This window comes from Podarcis vaucheri (genome assembly GCF_965113315.1).
Source record: "Podarcis vaucheri genome assembly, chromosome: 3".
In the NCBI taxonomy this organism is placed as follows: domain Eukaryota; kingdom Metazoa; phylum Chordata; class Lepidosauria; order Squamata; family Lacertidae; genus Podarcis; species Podarcis vaucheri.
Window position 1 is genome coordinate 51466467 of NC_138761.1, and position 23118 is coordinate 51489584.

Here is a 23118-nt window from a genome sequence, read left to right on the forward strand (position 1 = left end):
ATGCAATCTGCATTGTACCAAAGTCAGCAACAATTTTTCCATTGTTTTTAATGGATCATGATTGTTACCCTCAGTCTTCACCACTTACCAATCAAGGTATTGTTGGTGCAGTCAAAATTTTATACACACACTTCTATCTTGCGTTTCAACATTTTTCAAAAGTCTAAATCGCAAGGTTAAGATTTAGTTTAGGGTGAAAAACTGAATGTACCAATTAAATTTGGAATAATCATATTTTGAATGTGTATTGAATTGTTAGGATGCTGTTTTGTAGTAGATTATTTAGTCTATATTGTGTGATGTTACTGTCACTTTAACTGTGCAATTCTATACATGCCTAATCATAAGTAAGCCCTATTGAGATTAATGGAAATTACACCCAGGTATGTAGGATAGCAGCATAAGAATGCCTCTTGACATTTTATTGTAAGGCAATTAAATTGGCAGTTGTATGAACATTTTGAATTATGGTGCTGGAGGAGACTCTTGAGAGTCCCATGGACTGCAAGAAGATCAAACCTATCCATTCTTAAGGAAACCAGCCCTGAGTGCTCCCTGGAAGGACAGATCCTGAAGCTGAGGCTCCAATACTTTGGCTACTTCATGAGAAGAGAAGACTCCCTGGGGAAAACCCTGATGCTGGGAAAGATTAAGGGCACAAGGAGAAGGGGACGACAGAGGATGAGATGGTTGGACAGTGTTCTCGAAGCTACCAGCATGAGTTTGACCAAACTGCGGGAGGCAGTGGAAGACAGGAGTGCCTGGCGTGCTCTGGTCCATGGGGTCACAAAGAGTCAGACATGACTAAACAACAACAACAACGATGAACATTATAGTTGTTTAACATGATTGCTTCTCAATATAGCATGCTATACATGGGTTCACATAAATGAGTGTCATATGATCTGCCATACTATTCACAATCTTACCTCCCCTTCCCCAATTTATCTCTGTTCCCTAGGAAATAGAACAAGGAATAAATGCCAATCATAATCTCCCTCCAAAATCCCTTACCTTGTTGATGTACCAGGTATGGGGCGTCCTGTATCGACAAGAACACACCAGCAGTAACCCGTGGAAGGGTGACACTGCACTGGCTTGTAAAGGCCACCACTGGCACACTCTGGAATGAACACATTGTCTTTCTGAGGTTGTTTAGCTTCTTCTAATGCTGACTGAAGTTCTTGATCACATGATGCCGCGGCTGGAAAGAAAAGAGCAATAAAGCTATGGAATCGCCTATAGACTGATCAACTAGCTGGTAGATTAGCCAAGCAGCCAAAGTAAAATAGAGTCTGGAGGTATGGCACCAGTCACATGAACCTTCACTGGCAGTCTGATAGGGTGAGCTCAGTCAAAAGTCTCCCTTCATTTATTTGAAATATTTGTACACCACCTTTCATTTAAAAAAATCGCAAGGTATTTCACAATAATGCAATTCATTTAAGGTGCATCACCTTGTCAGTTTTTTGGGATGACTAGTTACAGATAGGTAGCCGTGTTGGTCTGCCATAGTCAAAATAAAAAAAATCCTTCCAGTAGCACCTTAAAGACCAACTAAGTTAGTTCTTGGTATGAGCTTTCGTGTGCATGCTTTCGTGTGTATCTGAAGAAGTGTGCATGCACACGAAAGCTCATACTTTGGGATGACTAGGTATTCATTTGACTTATAAATGTTTTCCCTTTGGTTCACTGCATATGTTGAATACCCATATTCCTAGACATTAGCAACTTCTACAATAAGCGTGATTCTGCACAAGTCTGCTTAGAAGTATGCCTAGTTCAATAAGGCTTACTCCCAGTTAAGTGGGTATAGGCTTGCAACCTAAAGTAAGGTTACCAGATTTTTTTCAATGAATCCGGGGACACTTTTCAACTTCCTACTAAATAGAAGAAGAAGAGTTTGGATTTGATATCCCGCCTTTCACTCCCCTTCAGGAGTCTCAAAGCGGCTAACATTCTCCTTTCCCTTCCTCCCCCACAACAAACACTCTGTGAGGTGAGTGGGGCTGAGAGACTTCACAGAAGTGTGACTGGCCCAAGGTCACCCAGCAGCTGCATGTGGAGGAGCGGAGACGCGAACCCGGTTCCCCAGATTACGTGACTACCGCTCTTAACCACTACACCACACTGGATTTTGTCAGGGACTGATTTGTAAATCTGGGGACTGTCCCCGGGAAACAGGGACGTCTGGTAACCTAAACCTAAAGGCCTTTCCAGTTGTGGCTCACCACCTGCAGAACACTCTCTCCAGTGAGGTCTGCCTGGCAGCTTCACAGACATCTTTTTGGCCTCAGATAAAATATGTTTCCCTTCCCCAGCCCTTTGATGGACTGAGTTGATTACAATGTATTGTTAATGTGCTGCCAAAGCTTTATGTCGCTGTTGGGAAGGGTTCTTTTGAATTATAAAGATTTTAATGTTTTATTTGCTGCCTTCCCTTCCCTTGGGAGGAAGAGCAGGATATACAATAAATAAATAAATAAATAACTAAATAAATAAATAAATAGGACTTTTCTTCTTTCTTTTTCCTTTATTGTATAGTATAATTCTCTTTTTGCTTTAAAATGTAAGTTGCTTGGAGAACGTCTTAGGTAGCAAGTGACCAATAAGTCATTATAATCATAATAATGCAGAAAATTACAAGGGCACCTGTACCCACCTTTAACATATCCAACTGCTATACACATATTTCCTCTCAGTTGCGTAAATCCCAGGAACATGCACACGACAAGCATTATCAATAACATCCCCTTGATGATAGTTCTCCTTTTCTCATTAATATAATGAGCCACAAATGGACAATTTGAAAAGGCTACTTTCCAGAGCTTTAATTAAGCTTTGACATTCAATGCAGTTGCTCCACAGAAACCCAGTAACAAGACACCAGTGACTTTAAAAAAACAAAAAACAAGTCCTGCAAAGTGAGACATGTCAACCACTGTGAAGTAATGTAAGTATGTCCCGCATTTAAGAAAAAGAAAAATTCCCTGTAGGCTTCTTAGAAGAAATTGGTGGTTAAATTTGGTTCACAAATATCACAAAACTGTAGTTCTTCACTGTGACCCTTCCATTTCAAGTAATTTCAGCTTAGCATCCCAAACTTCCCAAACTTAAAGCAAATGCTCAATTAAGCAAAGTAAGAAAATGGTTAGTGTATCACTCAGAAGATAGATAGACAGTCTAGTTCTAAGTAGAGTATTCTAATGTAAAGTATTGCACTTGGGCAAAAAAAATGAGAGGCACAAATACAAGATGGGTGACACCTGGCTTGAGAGCAGTACATGTGAAAAGGATCCAGGAGTCTTGGTTGACCACAAACTTGACATGAGCCAACAGTGTGACGCGGCAGCTAAAAAAGCCAATGCAATTCTGGGCTGCATCAATAGGAGTATAGCATCTAGATCAAGGTAAGTAATAGTACCACTGTATTCTGCTCTGGTCAGACCTCACCTGGAGTACTGTGTCCAGTTCTGGGCACCACAGTTCAAGAAGGACACTGACAAACTGGAACGTGTCCAGAGGAGGGCAACCAAAATGGTCAAAGGCCTGGAAACGATGCCTTATGAGGAACGGCTAAGGGAGCTGGGCATGTTTAGCCTGGAGAAGAGGAGGTTAAGGGGTGATATGATAGCCATGTTCAAATATATAAAAGGATGTCACATAGAGGAGGGAGAAAGGTTGTTTTCTGCTGCTCCAGAGAAGCAGACACGGAGCAATGGATCCAAGCTACAAGAAAGAAGATTCCACCTAAACATTAGGAAGAACTTCCTGACAGTAAGAGCTGTTCGACAGTGGAATTTGCTGCCAAGGAGTGTGGTGGAGTCTCCTACTTTGGAGGTCTTTAAGCAGAGGCTTGACAACCATATGTCAGGAGTGCTCTGATGGTGTTTCCTGCTTGGCAGGGGGTTGGACTCGATGGCCCTTGTGGTCTCTTCCAACTCTATGATTCTATGATTCTGATTCTGTGATTCTAATATTTGCCTCACAAACAGCCCTACTTCAGGGAAGGCTAGTCCATTAGCATCAATGGGGCACTCACCCTGTTCTACCTGCTTTCTGTCTTATAACCATTTGAGGGCACAGCTGCCAGTTTTCCCTTCTGGATGGGGACACAACTATAATTAGTTGGCTTCACACATCAATGGTCCTTGCTATATTTTCCTTGCTCATCCCACCTTCTGCCCTACCAGGCCCAGTGGGAATCAGCTGCCACTGGCTCTTTGGGTTCCATTGCCCCCTGAGAGTTTGCACATGCTGCAGGCAGCAGGGACAGTACAAGCTGCAGCAGGCAGAATTCTTCTGTCAGGTTCCAAACAATGTCTTTGGGTTTTACGAACCATGAAAGATTGGTTCATAAGGCTTGGCATTGGGCAATGATGACAAAATATATTGCATTTGTGCATATACACCAGAGGTGGGAACAGGCCGAGGGGACAAATATGGCCCCCAAACTTCACTCTCTGGCCCTCAGAACTCTCCTGAGGCCAGACCTGTCACTGACCTAGGTTTGGACCATGAAAGTGTTTTGCCTGCTTGACACCCTCCTTGAATATTTTTGCTCAGTTGGATATGGCCTCTGATGGGGCCTCTTGCTTGCCTGGATAGAGAGTGTTGCATAAGTGGGTGTAGAAACTAGCCTACAGTCTACAGGTCAAGTTTACATTACAGTGGTACCTCAGGTTAAGTACTTAATTTGTTCCGGAGGTCCGTACTTAACCTGAAACTGTTCTTAACCTGAAGCAGCACTTTAGATAATGGGGCCTCCTGCTGCTGCCGCGCCGCCAGAGACCAAGAAACCGGTTCCCCTGAATGGGGTTTCTTTACAGTGTCAAGAAACCGGTTCCCCTGAATGGGGTAGGATGGAGCACAAGGGGTCAGATGAGCAAAGATTTGACTGAAATTGCATGGACCTCATTATCGGAAATTTCAGTTCAAGCCTGGAAGGTACTTTCCTATACCCATGTCGACTATTGTGAATCAAAACATGAGAATCAGAGACCCAGGAGCTTTTCTGTGTTTGAGCTTGCAGAGAATGCCTAATGTACAGCTGCTTGTTGGAAACTTAGCACTCTTGGAATTTAGGTACATTCTTGTGGCCTAACAAAATTCTCAGGGCTCCAGCCTCCCTTCATTTGCATATGCTTTCTAGCTCAGCTGAGTAAAAGAAGCTGCATCTAGCAGATGCAATCATTTAGCTCTGCGGTTTCCTATGGGACTATCACACTGTTTATAGGAGTTGGCCTTTTGGAAGTGCATTTTGAAGAAAATGCACACTAGAAACGGAATACTCCAAACACATGTTTACTTCTGGTTCATCAGGAATGCAATCACAATCTTATCTTCCTGTAACATCTCGCCATATCTAAATTTAGCACACTTTTGAATTAGGTTATTTTTTAAAAAAAACCAGACTCAATATAAACGTCTTCTATACCGTGTCATCAGAAATTTGCCACTTAAGCCACAATCATTGAAAGTAAATTAGATTAACTTTTAACAGAGCTATGCAACCTGTTCACACAACTCTGGGAATGTTAAAGTCTTTCTTTTCTTTTCTTTTCCACTCATCTGTCACCCTTAATTTCAGCAGGATTTCCTTTTTTAAAAGAAAAGTGGCTTTATTGAAGTAAGCATTAGAAAACTGTATTTTCATCTAGGTTAAGGTTCACCGCAGTATTTCTTAAGTCCTCTACATGAACTGTCAGTGTATTTATAAAACATGATTAACAATAAATAAATATATTAGTATGGTTGATTCTTTTACAGGCTTAGTTCTACTATTTTGTATATACCATTTCATGTACACACAGAGAGAGAGAGAGCAAAATGTAATGTAAGTGAACATTCACCCGGGCTCAGTCCCCAGAAACTGTTTTCAGTATTCGACTTGGGTTTAGAATATGCATGTCACAGAAGCTAAGAACCACTGAGCACACGCAGAGTGCCTTTCCCCTGTGCCTAGAAAGCGTGGATTTTCTAAAATAGGTCCCTTTCTAAAAAGATCTATTTTAGAAAATATGGAAAGTGTTACTGACTGTACAAGTGTAAAGGATAATGCCTGCCTCCTTCCCTCAGTATAAACTGTGGACCTTTTGAGTTGAATCTTGAATCTTCCTCACGAAACCCTGTAAAGAAAATCTAAAACAGAAAAAGTATTAAGATTATCATTGTGTATAGTTGTTGGGCTGTCTTAACCTGGTTACGTTAATAACTTACCCTTGGTATCTGTCTGGTTTGGTTTATTTTTTTATTGATATTTTCAGAAAAGTTTAATGAGTCATAAAACAGGGCAGCTAAAACGGTAGCATCATCAGCCAATACAAAATCAAACCAATATGATATAACCTGTCCTAGCAACTGGCCCAGTACTAAAACTCTACAATGGCCTGTGCATGTGTGTTGCATTTATGTGTTTATTTTTATATCTCTTTTGCTGGCGATGAAAGCTGTCTCAGAAGTTCTGGCAGCAGCCCTATCTCAAAGAGGAGGGCATTCCATAAATGGGATGCCAGTACAGAGAATGAATATATAAATACACACACATCTATATTATCTATTTCTATGTAATAGTAAATGAATCACAGCTGCACAGACTTACAATTTCAATTTTATGAAAGAACAGCATTCTCTCCATTGATAATATGTTTCATTTTCAAGTGTTATTAGACCTTAAAAGATGGATTAAAACAAAAAAAAATGCATGGTCTCTATACACTTTTCAAAATGTGACTGTGTCTACAGTGTTACTCATACTTACCCAAGAGAAAGCCTGAATGAACATAGTCGGACTCACTTCTGCCTAAAGGTGCACAGAATTCTTAGCAGACAATTGTTTGAAACAAATATTACCCGAACTTAAACCCTCACAGAGGCTTTGGCATTGACAGAATTGGCTTTATTTTCTAAGACATGCCACATCAAGCACCAGCCGAAGCAAGCCTTGTATTTACTAAGAATGCATGAAAATCACCATCTATTGATACTGACAACATCTACTGATATTTAACACCAAGCAGGAAATATAAATGAGAAAACGAGTTTCCCTTTGGAAGCCACACTGTCCAGAATGTAACTTTGTGTGGAACTTGTCATTGTGTTGTTGACCATATCTGATAAGCATGACCATAACTGATGGTTAGGAAATCAAGTATAGCAAGAAGATATTCTATCGGTATTTCCTAGGCCTCCAAACTTCTGAAAATCTTCCCTCTAAAGTAGACCTATACAGAAGTTAATATACAGTGGTACCTCGGGTTACAAACACCTCGGGTTACAAACACTTCAGGTTACAGACTCCACTAACTCGGGAGTAGTACCTTGGGTTAAGAACTTTGCCCCAGGATGAGAACAGAAATCGTGTGGTGGCAGTGGGAGGCCCCATTAGCTAAAGTGGTAACTCAGGTTAAGAACGGTTTCTGGTTAAGAACGGACTTCCGGAATGAATTAAGTTCGTAACCAGAGGTATAATAATAATAATAATAATTTATTATTTATACCCCGCCCATCTGGCTGGGTTTCCCCAGCCACTCTGGGCGGCTTCCAAAAGATTAAAATACTGTGATACATCAGACATTAAAAGCTTCCCGAAACAGGGTTGCCTTCAGATGTCTTCTAAAAGTCTGGTAGTTGTTGTTCTCTTTGACATCTGATGGGAGGGCGTTCCACAGGGCAGGCGCCACTACCGAGAAGGCCCTCTGCCTGGTTCCCTGTAACTTGGCTTCTCGCAGTGAGGGAACCACCAGAAGGCCCTCAGAGCTGGACCTCAGTGTCCGGGTAGAACGATGGAGGTGAATGTACCACTGTACATTCACTGGTTGATCATTCCAGCTCCCAGTTGCATAGACAAGCCTGCACATGTTCAACCCAAAAGACATAGATCCCATCTCCAGACTTTCCAACCAATACGGAAAGATCTAGGGGTGGACCTGGTGGGAATGATAAAGTGGGGAGGCCAGTGTATGCATTTGTGTGCCCCCCCCCATTCTTGGAACACATGAAGGGTAACTTCTGTGCAGTGTTAGGTAGAGGATTGTCAATCAGCTGCTTGTGATTAAAATTGAGCTGAATTCTGTGGTAGAAGTGAATGCAAATATTTGGGGTTTCTCTTGATCATTTCAATTGGTCATTCTGACCGGGTAACTATTTAGATTTATGGCCACAAGGTTGAGAAATCTGGCCTTAGTTACTTTACTGGCAGAAGTGCCAAGAAGCATCAACTGCAGCGCACTCTGCTATAACACTTCCGTCACTCTACACAGCTAAAGTTTCTGGCACAGTTCAATATTTTTTTCAGATGCCTTGCAGATGGGATGCTTTCCATTCTAGAAGACGGCATTCTGCATAAAACTAACTTATCTAACCAGAAGTTACAAGTGGCTTCGGCATAACTCTTCTGGACAAGCTGTTCACTGAGTTAGACCCTTGCAATTTTTTTAAAAAATATTATTTTATTTTAAAAACATTTCAAGAATTCAGATTTTTTTTTAAAAAAAAAATCTGCTTGAATGTTCCATTTTCAATGATTATACATGATATATTTCAAGTCCAAAGTCCACATATTTCCATGTTTAAATTGATTTTAGATATAAAACAAATAAGCAAGTTCTTATTGAAGTGAGGGCATGTCAGAAGGAAAATGAATTGATATCTGTTTATATATATTAGTAAAACTTTGTATTAATGTAACTGCGTAATATTTTGTTTAAGTTTTCTGTTGTTTTTTGTAAAGTGCTTATAAAGATATTTTTATATATTTAGTGGTATAGAAATTAAATAATCAAAGGAAGTAGTGATGGCCACCAACCTGGATGGCTTTAAAAGGAAATTGGACAAATTCATCGCAGATAAGGCTACCAGTGGCTGTTAGTGTCAGAAGCAGTAACTCTCTGAATAACAGTTGATGGGAATCACAAATGGAGAGGGAGTGCTGTTGTGTTCATGACCTGCTTATGGGCTTCCCACAGACTTCTAGTTGGCTGATGTGAGAACAGGTGGTTTGACTAGGCGGGCCTTTGGCCTGATCTCACAGGGCTCCTCTTATGTTCTTAATGGTGGGGCGATACTGTAGAGCAGCAATGTCCCACTGGTCGACCGCGATCGACAGGTAGATCGGCAGCGTTCTCCAGGTTGATCGCAGGAGTTAGAGAAGAGATCACCCAGTTTCTCCTGAGCAATCATGACACGCCCCACCCCTGGCGCTATATCCCATCAGCGCCGTTGGCAGTGCTGTTAAATGTTTTATCCCCTTCATCTGCAGTAGAGTGGGGGAAGAAGGGAGGGGTGCGGATTGTTGGGTGAGTGATTTAATGCAACCCTCCCCCAAAAAAGCTCAACAACTCTGGTACCCTGGTCTCCCTATGGGCAATGGCAATGGGTAGATCACTGCCAGTTTTATTATACTAGGAGTAGATCACAGTCTCTATAGAGTTGGGCACGTCTGCTGTAGAGCGTATCCACACTGTACATTTCAAGCACTCTTAGACCACTTTAAACAATCATGGGTTCCTTGCAAAGAATCCTGGGAGCTGTAGGTTGCGAAGGGTGCTGAGAGTTGTTAGGGAACCCCTTCCATGCAGGGAGTTAAGGTGGCTTCACTTGTGGGCCTGGAGTGGTGGTCTATAACATAAAACAAATGCAATGGTGACCTCCATTATCAAAAGAAGTTTCTTCTGAGTTACGGTGGCTTTTGTTTGTTCTATCAGAGACACTATTTATTAAGTCAGTTTTCAACCTTTTCTTCAGGCTCAGGGAAAAACAACAACCCGATTTCAGCCTTACTTTGAAAGAACAAGTCAGTGCACCACCCTTCTGCTGGCCCTCTCTGCACAGGGATTTATTTACCCAAATCACACAGAATTGTCTTTCCTGAAGAAGCAGGAAAATTAATTTCAAAAAGCTGAAACCTCAACTGAAATGGGTGGCTGGTTCTGGCATCGTACCCGGATCCAGAAATAAGGATGCTCCAGGAAGGCAAAAGAGCCAATAAGAATACCATAGGATTATTTCCTTACAGCGCCAGCATTTTTTTAAAAAATATATACTTCCACAAAGTTTACTTTTCATATGTTTATAGTCAGCTCCAGTGGCTCAGCTTTTATTTTGGCTCCCACAGCAAAGGCAAGCCCAGGGCTTGGCTCTGCCATAGGCCTGCGAGCAAAACAAGGGCGACATGAATGAAAAACACATCTCTACCCCACCTTCCCCTGGAACCATTGTGGGGAAAGAAAGAAACATTCTCCTACACTTTGGGCAAAGTTCCACATGATCTATCAATTTTTTTTTAAAAAAAACAAAACCCTCACATTTCCTCTTGAAGCCAGGAAGGTCTTTGTGGTGGCGGTGACTTTGGCCCAAATCCTGTGATGACATATACGGATGCAACTACTCTGAAAGGAATGTATCCCTATGACCAACAACATCCTTAAGCTTAAAAACTGTGTACCAGTATTTTCATATGGCCAAGGGGGCCCACGTCTCCCAGCCTCCTTCCCTTCCCTTGGAGCTCTCCCACCACATCTCTTTTCTTTTGTCCATTCATTGTGATTTGTGTTCAGGATGGCATCAGGGTGGTTACAGGCAATCCTGCTTTCAATACTGCACCTGTCAAAGGCTTAGAGCAGACAGACTGCTTCGTTTCCATACCTTGTAATTTGCTGCTGCATCACAGTCCTGTAACTTTCTATATAGTACAAATGCTCTGGAGTTTGTTCGTTCTTTTGTTCTACTTTGGTGGCTCTGTGGAGCAAAAGTGTCCCTCCAGATGGCAATAATATGGTTCATCCTCTTTCCTCTTTCAACAGTGTCTCAAACAACTGGAGCCTCCTACAACTGGCCTTGCCAGCAGGATCCCTGGTTCATTATATTATGGAGTTGCCTATTATATGGTGGAGGGTGGCAAGCTGGCTGGGAATTTTGGAATTCTCCAGCTTACTGCCTTTCTTGACCACTGGTTGATTGAGTGATATGTTCTTTATATACCACTTTTATATAAAACAAAGCACTATGGGGGTCACAACAGTCAGCATTCTTAAGACATCACAATTCAAAAAGAAACAAAAAACTAAGCTGAAAACACTTCCTCCTCTAGTAGCCTCTCCACCTAAAAGATGAAGCAACTTCCTCATTTTAGCATATCCACAACATTTCTCAAACCAAAGCACTGTTCAGACTATCGTGGGGTGGTGGGGAGAATCATTTTTGCTCATGGCCATTGGACCCACCCCTATCCCATGGGTTGAAAGTCTAAAAGAGCCTATGTACTGGCTTTTTCTGGTATTATTATTATTATTATTATTATTATTATTATTATTATTATTAATACCCTGCCCATCTGGCTGGGTTTCCCCAGTCACTCTGGGCGGCTCCCAACAGAATGTTAAAAACATGATAAAACAGCAAACATTTAAAACTTCCCTAAACAGGGCTGCCTTCAGATGTCTTCTAAAAGTCAGATAGTTGTTTATTTCTTTGACATCTGATGGGAGGGCGTTCCACAGGGCAGGCGCCACTACCGAGAAAGCCCTCTGCCTGGTTCCCTGTAACTTCACACCTTGCAGTGAGAGAACCGCCAGAAGGCCCTCGAAGCTGGACCTCAGTGTCTGGGCTGAACGATGGTAGCAGAGACACTCCTTCAGGTATACTGGGCTGAGGCCGTGTAGGGTTTTAAAGGTCAGCACGAACACTTTAAATTGTGCTCAGTAAATTCTAATCCAATGCACTTTGTAGCCTAGACTATTTTAGACCTCGCAAACACACGTGCGCCTATTAGTGGAAATGACCCCAATTTCCCTGTACACATCTGAACTGGACTCCTGTCTTCATTTACACTTAAGGGGGGGGACCAAGGTGTGGCTGTGAACTGGGTGTGGAAAGAGACAAGTGCATATATCTCTACTGTATTGTAGTCCCCAATCTCATGCTTCTTCACTAACTTCCAGCAGCTTTCTTGAATTGACCGGGAGTCATGCTCACAAACTGCAGGCAGCCCACAAAACAAGGTTTGGCCATCCTCTGTTATAGATAAACAACATTTATTTATCTTGGAAACATCAGGATCTGGCTTCATTTAAATCTTAGATTATTTCTATCTTTACTTATTTCACTCCAACTACAGCTAGGCAAAACAAAGGGTTGTTGCTGTTGTTTGTAAAATCCCATTATACAAAGTATATCTGCTTCCCTTTACACTCACAGTCCAAGTATCTGATACAATTCCATTATCTAACTTGGAAGCAACACAGACAATTGTGCATGTTTTTCTTGCCACAAAAACAACTTATACCAATGGAAAGCACACTGAATAAATAAACACTAATTGATCCATTGTGCTGGACGCTATGGCATGTATTATAACAAACGTGTTTTCCTAGACTTTCTTCTTTTTGCAATACATTTTAGCATATTTGCTACAAATATTTGTTGATTCTGGCCCTCACCTTGTCTTGCTGTTAGTCTCACACCACATGTCTAAAGTCATTTGTGACAAGGAGGAAAAATCCCGAGGCCTATGTTTTGGCAAGATGGTTCAAACAAAACAGATTCTAAATGTTTAACTTCTTCAGACAAGCAGTGTCTCAAGAAACAGTGGTCCTGGCATTCAGTCACCTAATAAGGCAATATTTTTTATTACAGTTTACATTAATTCAGCCCTGATGCTCTGCCTAGACTTTTCTTTTCCTCCCTTTTTTGTTATTTGAGCAGATGGAAGGTTCTCCCCATTATTTGGAAGAAGAAAAATGAAACATGGTGAGCATGCCTCTCCTAAACCACATGACTTTTTTGAGATAGGTTTCAGGAAATAATTATCAGGAGAAAGCTGCTACCAGTGTAAGAAAACCCAGAACGATTCAACTTCATGAAATCTGCACTGTCCCCTTTAAGACTCCCTGGTGGGTTGCCTTATTAAACGATTTATTTAAAGGCCATAAACAAAGTGATATGTGATTACTGTAATGGGCATCATTCATCCCTGTTAACTTTCAAACAAACAGGCGCGAGTTATTCAACAAGTGAGTATTGACCCTGCTGCTTCCCTACCGCATGGCATGCAGAGCCAGTTTTGTGTCTTGAAACTCATTCATGCAACTAACCTGCTCCCAGCGCAATCCTATACATGCCAACTTAGAAGCCGCATTTAGGTCAATGGGATTTGCTCCATTATCCAGCTTTACCAGCAACCAGTTGAGATAGCTCTAAATGGAGGGCATTTATTTATTTCAAAAACTTATATGCTGCCTATTTTATTTAAGTAATTTTATATTCCATCTTCGCCCCCCGCCCCCCTACTCCCCACCAAAGGAGCCAAGGGCAACAAACAACAATGGCTAAAACAATTTTAAAAACCTTTAAAACAATTCAAGTACAGGCGCAGACTTAAAAGGTTTGTTGAAAGAGGAAGGTCTTAGCAGGCACTGAAATGCAACAAGGATGTTGTCTGCCTAATATTCAAGGTGAGGGGATTTGCACTGGTGGAGTCAATCTGGTGCTTCTCCCATTACATTTACATTGTGACCTCTCTGACACCTCCCCCTCTCCTGCCTGATAAGTACCAGTGACTCAGCCACTGGAAGGTTATGCGAGTTCCTCCACCCCACCACTGAGACCATATAACACCTGTCCTGAAAGACCTACATTGGCTCCTGGTACGTTTCTGAGCACAATTCAAAGTGTTGGTGCTGACCTTTAAAGCCCTAAATGGCCTCAGCCCAGTATATCTGAAGGAGCGTCTCCACCCCCATCGTTCCACCCGGACACTGAGGTCCAGCTCCAAGGGCCTTCTGGTGGTTCCCTCCCTGCGAGAAGTGCAGTTACAGGGAACCAGGCAGAGGGCCTTCTCGGTAGTGGTGTCCACCCTGTGGAATGCTGTCCCATCAGATGTGAAAGAAATAAACAACTATCTGACTTTTAGAAGATATCTGAAGGCAACCCTGTTTAGGTAAGTTTTTATATTTGATGTTTTATCATGTTTTTAATTTTCTGTTGAGAGCCGCCCAGAGTGGCTAGGTAAACCCAGTCAGATAGGCAGGGTGTGTGTGTGTGTGTGTGTGTGTGTGTAAATAAATAAATAAATAAATAAATAAATAAATATTATTATTATTATTATTATTATTATTATTATTATTATGCTGTCTACCACTGATGAGAAACATACAGAAGAAAGCAATCCTCAGGTATCATGTTATTTAGGAATTTGAAGATCAGCAACAGTACCTTGAACTGAGCTCAGAAAGAAACTAGCAGACAGAGTAAATCATATAAAGCTAGTGTGATGGGGACAAAATGCCTAGCACTTGTCAGCATCCTGACTGCCATATTTCCCACTATTTGCAGTTTTGGAACAGTTTTCAAGGCCTGCCCCACAGACAGCACAGCACAGTACAGTACAGTACAGTAGTCTAATCCGGACGTCAAAAGGGCATGGATGACTGTGGCAAGGTCAGACTTTGTCACGAAGGGCTGCAGTTGATGACTTGGACTGCAACCCTCACCCAACTTATCTCAGAGCAAGTAACCATTGAATTCAATAGGGTTTATCTAAGCAGACATGGTTAAGATGGCGCTAGAAGTTAGGTGTGTTTTATTCAAGCAAACCATGTAAGTTTTATGCAGGTACAAGGTCATCTTCCAAATGAGAGAGCTCATTAGTTTACACTAAGATACATGATGTAAAAATGCAATCATATCTGAATAAATCCATGTAAATTAATTCATTTGCCATTCCTGTACTTCCAACTGTTGAAATGCAAGCCTCAGATTTATGATGCTTTCCTGGTTGCTCTTAATAAAGTATGGAGGACAAGCAGCTCCTACATATGAAAATAAAAAATGACTGGAGTTTCATTCTGGAGTTGCAGAGAAGTCATATAACGTAATTAAAAATACTACAGTGAAGATTGCTATCTTTTTTGGCATTACGCTATAAAATAAAATGACCAGCCTTGCAAAACGGGGAAAGCCGGCCAATGTTTCCACGGTAGACGTTCCATAAAATAGTGGAACATCCTGAACACAAACGGTATCTCTTAGATGTTAAACAGAGCACTTTTAAAAAATGTTTTAGGGTGGGAGGGTCTTTAACCCTGGTGGGAGGCAAAGGCTAGAGATGCTGGAAGCCAGAGCTTATAAGTATTTCAAACTAATATGTAAAATTAAAGGATAAGTGAAAACGCTCGTAAAACGGGATTTTTGAAGATAGAGCGAATACTGCCATACATATATTCCAGCAGACTGGCTGTGTAAAGAAGCAATATATACAAGTTGCTCCAGGGAGGTCTGAGGAGGCTTATCTCCCCTCAGAAAAGGCAAGGAGAGGAAGACATAAAGAACAAAGAATTCATTTTACCAGTTCCGGCTTTCAAAGAACAAAACAAACAAGAGTAACCCACAAACTGAACCATTGCCTACCTGGCCAAGAAAAAGACATAGACAGAAGATGCCATCCTGTACATATCTTCTCAGGAGTAAGCCCTGCTGCGTTCAATGGGACTTACCCCCAGGTAACTGGGTATCTTTGACTGCAATCCTACACACACTGATCTGGAAGTAAGTCTGACTAGACACAATGAGATCTTGAGGACAATTCTAACTGGGGAAGGAAGTGAAGAGGTGGACAATCTGCTGTTTCCAAACCCCTGTCACCTTGAGTGAAAGGTGGGTGCCAAACTTACCCTTCTCCCTTCACAGAAACACTGTGGTCTCCCTGCAGTTATCTCATTGGTTTCAAAAAGGGAATGGTTTCAGGGCCTCACACTGACTACCACTGTGATTTTCCACTGCTGGTGGCAAATCTCTGACTGCTCTGATATTTCTGAATAAAAATACACAACCTTTCAAAACTGGATGTCTATGATGTTTTATGTGGCTACTTGAACAAGTTTCCCATGTCCTATATGAAACAATAGGATGTCTTTGCTCTATTAGAGACAAGAGAAAAGGCTGCAAATGTAAAAACAGCTGAGTATATCTTTGTCCTCAGAAACACCTCAAGAACCTTTCTTCATTATCTTAACAACTTGGTGAGGTACAGTTACTCCTTTAAATAAGAGGGGACAGAGAATGGATTACCATGAGAAAAGTTAGTGAAGGGAGAACACACTTGTCTCTCACCCTCCTCCATATCCCAGGACAGCAACAAAAATGTTGGCTTCCGGGCTGGCTGGGTAGCTTTCTTGTTGCCACATTGCAGAGTTTTTATGAGGGAAAAGGAAAGAGGAATCTTCAGGTGCCCAGGGAAGTGACTTATAGGCCAGTGCTTTTCAACAAAGGTCTTCAAGGGTGCTGTGAGATGAGGGTCACATCCACACCATGCATTTAAAGGACACAGCTCCCCCCAAAGAATCCTGGGAATGGTAGTTTATCCCTCACAGAGGTACAATTCCCAGCATCCTTAGCAAACTACAGTTCCCATGATTCTTTGGTCCTTTAAATAGACGACATGGATGTGACCAAAACTGCAGCTACAGCCAAACGACTGTGCTTTTTGCACTCTCTCTTTTCAAGGGAATGCATTCACAGTGCCCTTGAAGAAGCCCTATGTCAAAACATGTTGGGTCCGGTGACAAATGTTAAAGTGCAGGAGCTCATCATGACAGATTCCACAGCCACGCCCCCAAGGGGAGTCCAAACATGCAGACAGCTGTGCTGCTCTGTTAAGTCTAATAAATTACTTCCTGATGCACCTGAAAGCTTCTTTCTTTTTCCACCTGCATTTGTGATCTCCAGGCATTTCTTCCAGATTATTGGTGGCCCTGACCTCTCTTCACTTCTTCTCACCCCTCAAATGTTTTAAGCCTTTACGCTGAGAAAACACTGGCAAACAGTTATGCCAGCAATAGGATTGGAACAGCCCTCCACCCTGGCTAGATCAAGTACATCTATTATGCCCCAGATAGGAACTGAGACATTCCTGCCAGATCCTAGGAACTGCTCTGCTCTATACTATATTAATAGGATTGGACTGTTAAGCTGGCTTTTACAGCCCACAAAGTGCTACACTAGGGTGAATACTGGTTGCAATTTTGTTTTCGTTTGTGGCCTCTTGCATTTGCACACGTGAGACTCTTGAATAAGTAAAGTTGGTTCCAAACACAATAACTCCTTTGCTTTTGGCCCTAACTAATCTCCAGTGCAATAAAAATGAAATAAATACCACTTAAAATGAAGCATTTCTAGGTTTTGTTTCATTTTGTTTTACTCTCTCAAGGATGCTGTGTTCCCTTGCATATCAGTCAGAAAAATAACAATCTAAATTTCCAATACACCAATTACACGTTGTCTAAACAGTCCTTTTGTATTCTCTTTCTGACTCTCTGTGCCAAGAAAAGGGGAATAAAAGAAAAAGATGGCATTAGAGGATATTCCAGAATGGAGGGAAGCTCCACACCATCACCATGTTAAATGATGTGCTTCAGCAATGGAAGTTCTATGCTCACAAGAGGGCTAGACAAATCTGCCCATTTTACTTCCTCTCAGTTTTCCCCATTTATCCTAATGTCATGCATTTTTGTCTTTCTGTTTCACTTTATAGGCAGTTTCACCTACTACGTGAACTTCTGCACGCAATTTTCGATAGAGAATTGCTCCACAAAGGTGAGAGAAGTGCAAATTACGGGGTACAGTTGATTTTTTTTTTTGTGCAAATTGGGAAAGGGGGTGTAAAAATGTGAACCCAACTGAATTTCTCCCCTAGTTCAGAATTATTATTTTTTGTAAATTTTCAGGTATGCAGCCCAAGCTGTGTGTGTGTAGCCAAACAAAAGCTAAGCACTTGGCTACAGCTGCCTCCACAGTTGCTCTGCAGGTCTTACTGGTAAGGGCATAGTGTCATTCCAACCCACTCAATGGCAACATCCTTTTCCTGCTTCTGTGCACCCATCACAATACCTTTTCAATCACTGCTGAAGCTTAGAGATACTTGTGACATTCTTCAGAGGCAGGCTCATATACAGTCTTTGGGGGCTCATCAATGCCTGCCTCAAATGAATTCTCTTCAAATCAAAACCCAACCTGCAGAGGAATTTTTGGCTTCCTCAACCCACCCGTACTCATACTTTGCAAAGGACTGTATTCTGTTTCTCTATCTTTCATAGAAGAATCCTTTATTTGAAGGCATCTTCTGTTTGAAGAGCTGCCCAGTTTAAAGAACCCTAATAAGAGAAAGCATCAGCTGTGAAGCTGCCCATCAACCATCAACACCTTTACAGCAGACTGAGCAGGCACATGGTCACAGTCTATTCTAGTATGGTGAGATATATTGTATTTCAATTTAAATTAGAATAATCATATGCAAATTTTATGCAAATCTGTACCCCATTCCCCCCCTTTGGTTTGGTGATGAATTTCCTTTTTTGGGGGACACACATAAGTGGCCATCTGTTTGATAACAAATATGAGTTCCAAGCTGGGGAGTGGTGGAAATGAAGGGTCAATCCCTGTGGTAACCTGTGGTAGCCATTCATGTCCTTCACCAAGTGTTAAAGAAGAAGGAAAGCTACAAAAATGGGATCCTGGTTAACTTGAAAGGATTATAAGGGGGAGGGGGTAATATCTAAGTATGAAACTTAGCTAAGGCTCTGTTTTAATTTTAGCTTTATTAACTGCATCAAAATAATTATGCTCTATCATCTTACCAGAATTTTTATTGGTCTTATTCTGTCGGCTCTTTACTTGCTCAGTCCATAATGTAGGGTAACGCGAAGCTATATCTAGAAAATTAAGAACAAAATGAGATCATTATAACAGAAAATATAAGTGATGACAGACTAGATTTATTGCAAGAAAATATTAAGTAACCTAATAAACACAGCAAGGCTGATTTCTTATTGAGAAACAAGTTTAGAAAAGGTTGAATAGTGATATTTAAGAGCAGATGAAGTGCATGTTATGAATAGAAATCATGTCCATATTAAATGACACTTTAAATTGAAGATTTAATGGGATAGTCAGTGCAGTTCATATTCTTCAGTCATAAACCCTGCTGTGCTTATGAAGTCCGTCACAGTTCCTTATTGAGCTATGTGAGCTTTGGAGACCAACAAAAATTATTGTACCGCCTTAAAGGTTGAAAGTGTATGTATTGTAGCATAAGCTTTCACTGATGGCATACAAAGAGAAGAAAAGCCTTGCTGGATCAGGCCAAAGGCCCATCTAGTCCAGCAGCCTGTTCTCACAGTAGCCAAAAGCAGGCAGGACCCAAGTTTCAACAACACTCTCCCTACTTGGATTCCCAGAGACTGAGGCGCATTGCCTTTTGACAGTGGAGGAAGAACACAACCACTGTGGCTAGTAGTTGCTGATAGCCCAGTTCTCCATGAAAAATTTCACTTCACTGCATGCAGAAAGTTACTTTCATCAAACATGTAAAAGGGTTATGTTCTTCTAGGGTATCTCCTAGAAACACACGAAAAATAGGGATCTTTTCTGCGACATAATACTGTGAGCAAATGGTGTATGTATGTAGATAGATAGATGATAGATGATAGATGATAGATGATAGATGATAGATGATAGATGATAGATAGATAGATGATAGATAGATAGATAGATAGATAGATAGATAGATAGATAGATGATAGATAGATAGATGATAGATAGATAGATAGATAGATAGATAGATAGATAGATAGACAGACATTGTTTCCGTAGTCTCCCCATCCCATTTCCAGAAATGCTCACCTTCTTCATCACCTTGGGGCTGAGTCTCCAGTGCAGGAGCTGAAGCATCATCTGAATTCAGAATGGAAAAGATTTGCAAGGAGACTACAATTATGAGAGTAAGCTAAATAAGGGGACATACTTGATTGAGACTAAAAAAAATGCATGTAGCCCAAGCCATCCAATACATAAGCAAATAATATCAGTGGTATCATATACAATTTTTTTTAATAAAAAAAGCCTTTCACATTTGAATGGTACAAGTGGGACCTTCAACAAAATTTTGCCCAGCTTGTATAGGAATCCTTTTCCTCTCCCCTCATTGGCTGTGTCTCCCCTACCCCATCAAGACTTCCAATCAGCATTCTGTGCCCCTAAGCCTCATTGGGCTGTTGGGAGGTGGGGTGGATCTCCTCTCATTTAGAAGGGTCTCCTGAAACATGCCAATATTTTTGTTTTTCATTTATTTATTAGATTTATATACCACCCTTCATTAAAAGATTTCAGAGAGGTTCACAAGATAAATATCTCCCTTTTGTGCATAGATGGTGCCAAGGGAATGTTTCTTGAGGCTCTGGCCAGTTTAGTTACTAAATCCAAAATGCATTTGCAGAGATTCCTGCTTTGTCAGCAAAAACTCATTAATTTTATTTCTTATCATTTATACACCCCTTGATTCAAAACTGCTTTGAGAGTTTTCTTTTACAAAGGTTCATGTGGGCAGATCTATACAAAAAGCCATTTGCCAAATAATAAAGAGAGATACCCACACAGGAAAGAGTTTTATAAGTGTTTGCATGGCAAACAGGTTGTCTGAATAGTCTGTCAAGAGCACAAAGTGCTTTTTTTGTGAAATCACAAGTGTTGGGGAAATGCACTTCTTCAGTCTGTGCTCTGACCAAACAATGCCAACCATCCGTTTTCTCTGTGCTCAGACCAAGCAATATAGACCATCCATTTGGTCTGTGTACAGCCTGAAAGAAATGGCCTGTATGCAGCAGGCAACTGGATTTACAGAAACCTGAAACAAAAGCAGAGTTTGGCACAGCAAAATGCTGCTAATTCTTCTTCAGATTACACAAACAAGTTCTCTAGACAAGTTTTGATTTGCTTTCTTTCTGCATATTTCCTATACTCACGCTGCCCAACAAAGGAAAATACAGTATAGTAGAAATAGAAAGAGATCGATGTGTTGGTTCAAGTTAAGACCAAATGCTACAAAACCTTTGCAAAATCAAAGCACTTTGGGAAAACAATGCTTTCGTTATTTACATGGGGAGGGGGGGAAAGTTTGTCTGAAATTCATCTTTTCACATAAGCAAGGATGGGGCATCTGACTGTGAGCCATGATGGCTAGGGCTGGTGCAAGATGGCACTTCAGAAAGCTACAAGTTCTCCAGCCTTCGAAGAAAGACTGGAATAACGGGAATAAGACTCTTGAAACCTTACTGAAATGACCAGGGCTGTTGCCTGTGGACTGTGTTTCATCTGAAGCTGTATATTGCTTGGATGCCGGATAGCAGTCAAAACCAAAGCTGGTGTGGATTTTAAACTTTACAAAAACACCACTGTTTTAATCTGTTTTTATAGATAATTTCAGTGTTCTATTTTATATTCTTCTTTTTTTATTCTTTGGAAGAATATAATAATATTAGAGTTTTTCTTTTATAATCAAGTGGTATATAGTTGGTTGGTTGGTTATAGCTAACCAACTAAAATGATGATGATGTTCCCCAAACAAAAGGAATGCACCGATGCAGCTGACTAAGTGATGTTTAAAAGGCCTTTCCAGTGTAGAGCAGGTGAGTCTCTCCAGAACCTTGCCATCATCAAGTCACAGTCCTGTACAGCAATAGTATACACTGCAACTGCACTGGCCTGTCATCAATAGTGGCCACTGCCAAAGAACATTAAGATGCCATGAGAATACCGACAGCATTCTGTGTGAGGCTAACTTGTGGGTAACTCAAGTAACCTCTCAAGGAAACAGCTGCCTCTGAAGAGTCTAGAAAGAGCCGTGTGTGTGTGTGTGTGAGAGAGAGAGAGAGAGAGAGAGAGAGAGAGAGAGAGAGACTTTCTCTCATAATGTTCAAGCAATATTGCACAAAATGAGAGGAACACAGTATCTGGCAGACGAGAGAGAAAAGGCAAGAAGCTGACAAGAGGAAGCCAAGATTTTTTGGAGAGAGGACAGCTAGTCTCTTTTTGTGTGTACGGTGGCTGCGCTGCTGAGAAATTTGTTTGAATTTGTTGAAACAAATACCCTTCTGTTTGCATCAGATTCCTAAAAGGGTGCCACAGGGCCTTTTTACATCATGCAAGCAACTTCGTAAATCATTATTTCATGGCTGGTTTTAGATATTTAGCTGAGTTACTGGCATCTCCCACAGACTCCGCTTGCCAGCAAACATTTCTCAGGTAAGAATCACAGAGGTGTTTGCTAGGATTAATGCTCATCGGAGAGAGCACAATTTTTTTCAAGAATGCCAAAAATAATAATGATGAAGTAGTCGGTGAAGGGAAGGAAACTTGAATTTAGTCAGCTTCTGCTCCTGCACGTCTGAGCAGATGACTAGCACTAAGAGAGCTGCTGCCCTTCTTTGCTGTGTCCGACCCCCCCCCCATTGTCACCTAAAACCCCGGCAGCCTATGTAGTTGCTTCTGCCAGCATAACTTCCTTGGCAACTGCTCAGCTGTGCATGTGGTGGGGTGAAATCCTGACATCATTGCTGCTGGACAGGATTAGGCAGGGGTGGCTGTTGGGTTAGGGGTTGTGAGGTTGCACCAGAAGAAGCACCAGAGTGGCAGTGGCAAGTCTCACTGGTGCAACCATGTGGCCCCCAACTTGCTGCTGACTCACCCCATCCCCATTCCTATCCAGGTGTCAGGAGAGTGTCTCCATTGCACTGCAAGTTCTGCTGCTGGCTGTTCATAGAGTTGTGAGTTTGGGACGGGTTGGCTGGGTGCCCAAGTCCCTTCCAATTCCTAGATCCAACAAGGATCCAATAGCTGGAATAGCCAAGCCAGCTTCTTGGCAATGGCCCACTAAGTATGGGTGGTTAACATAACAAAGGAAGTGGCTCTCTGCCATAAGCCCTTCCATCATAGACTCAGGTTGTTTATATGTGCAAATCAACCATATATCCTAAAGACACCACAGTCTCCTTTGTCCCTCATTCCAAGGAAACTGAACTCTGTGTAAGTGCCTGGAACCTCACACTGCTGGGACATTAGGGTGGCATGCAACCATATATTTGTGTGGACAGGCAGAGACCCCCCCCAACCCCAAAGGGGGAGGATGTTGGGAGATTCCAAGGAATCTCCACTCGACCGGTGAATCCCTAGTGGAAGAATGACTCTGAGGTTAGACGGGAACCTCCAGGTATCCAGCGTGGGAGGGGGCAAAGCCAGGCTGTATTTTAGGGAGCCACGTAGGATCGGAGGGGCTGCACGCAACCACACAAA

The 23118-nt window shown here is 41.6% G+C and overlaps 1 protein-coding gene across 2 annotated transcripts in view; it reads right to left on the reverse strand.

Moving 5' to 3' along the window:
- Window positions 1-23118, reverse strand: part of SMOC2 (SPARC related modular calcium binding 2) — a 135274-nt gene that overhangs the window by 38610 nt on the left and 73546 nt on the right. For both annotated transcript variants that reach the window (XM_082217113.1, XM_082217114.1), the window contains 3 exons: window positions 19675-19725; window positions 18630-18704; window positions 1015-1204 (listed from right to left, as the gene is read on the reverse strand). In XM_082217113.1, the coding sequence (XP_082073239.1) occupies window positions 1015-1204; window positions 18630-18704; window positions 19675-19725 (316 nt within the window). The remainder of the gene's footprint in view (window positions 1-1014; window positions 1205-18629; window positions 18705-19674; window positions 19726-23118) is intronic.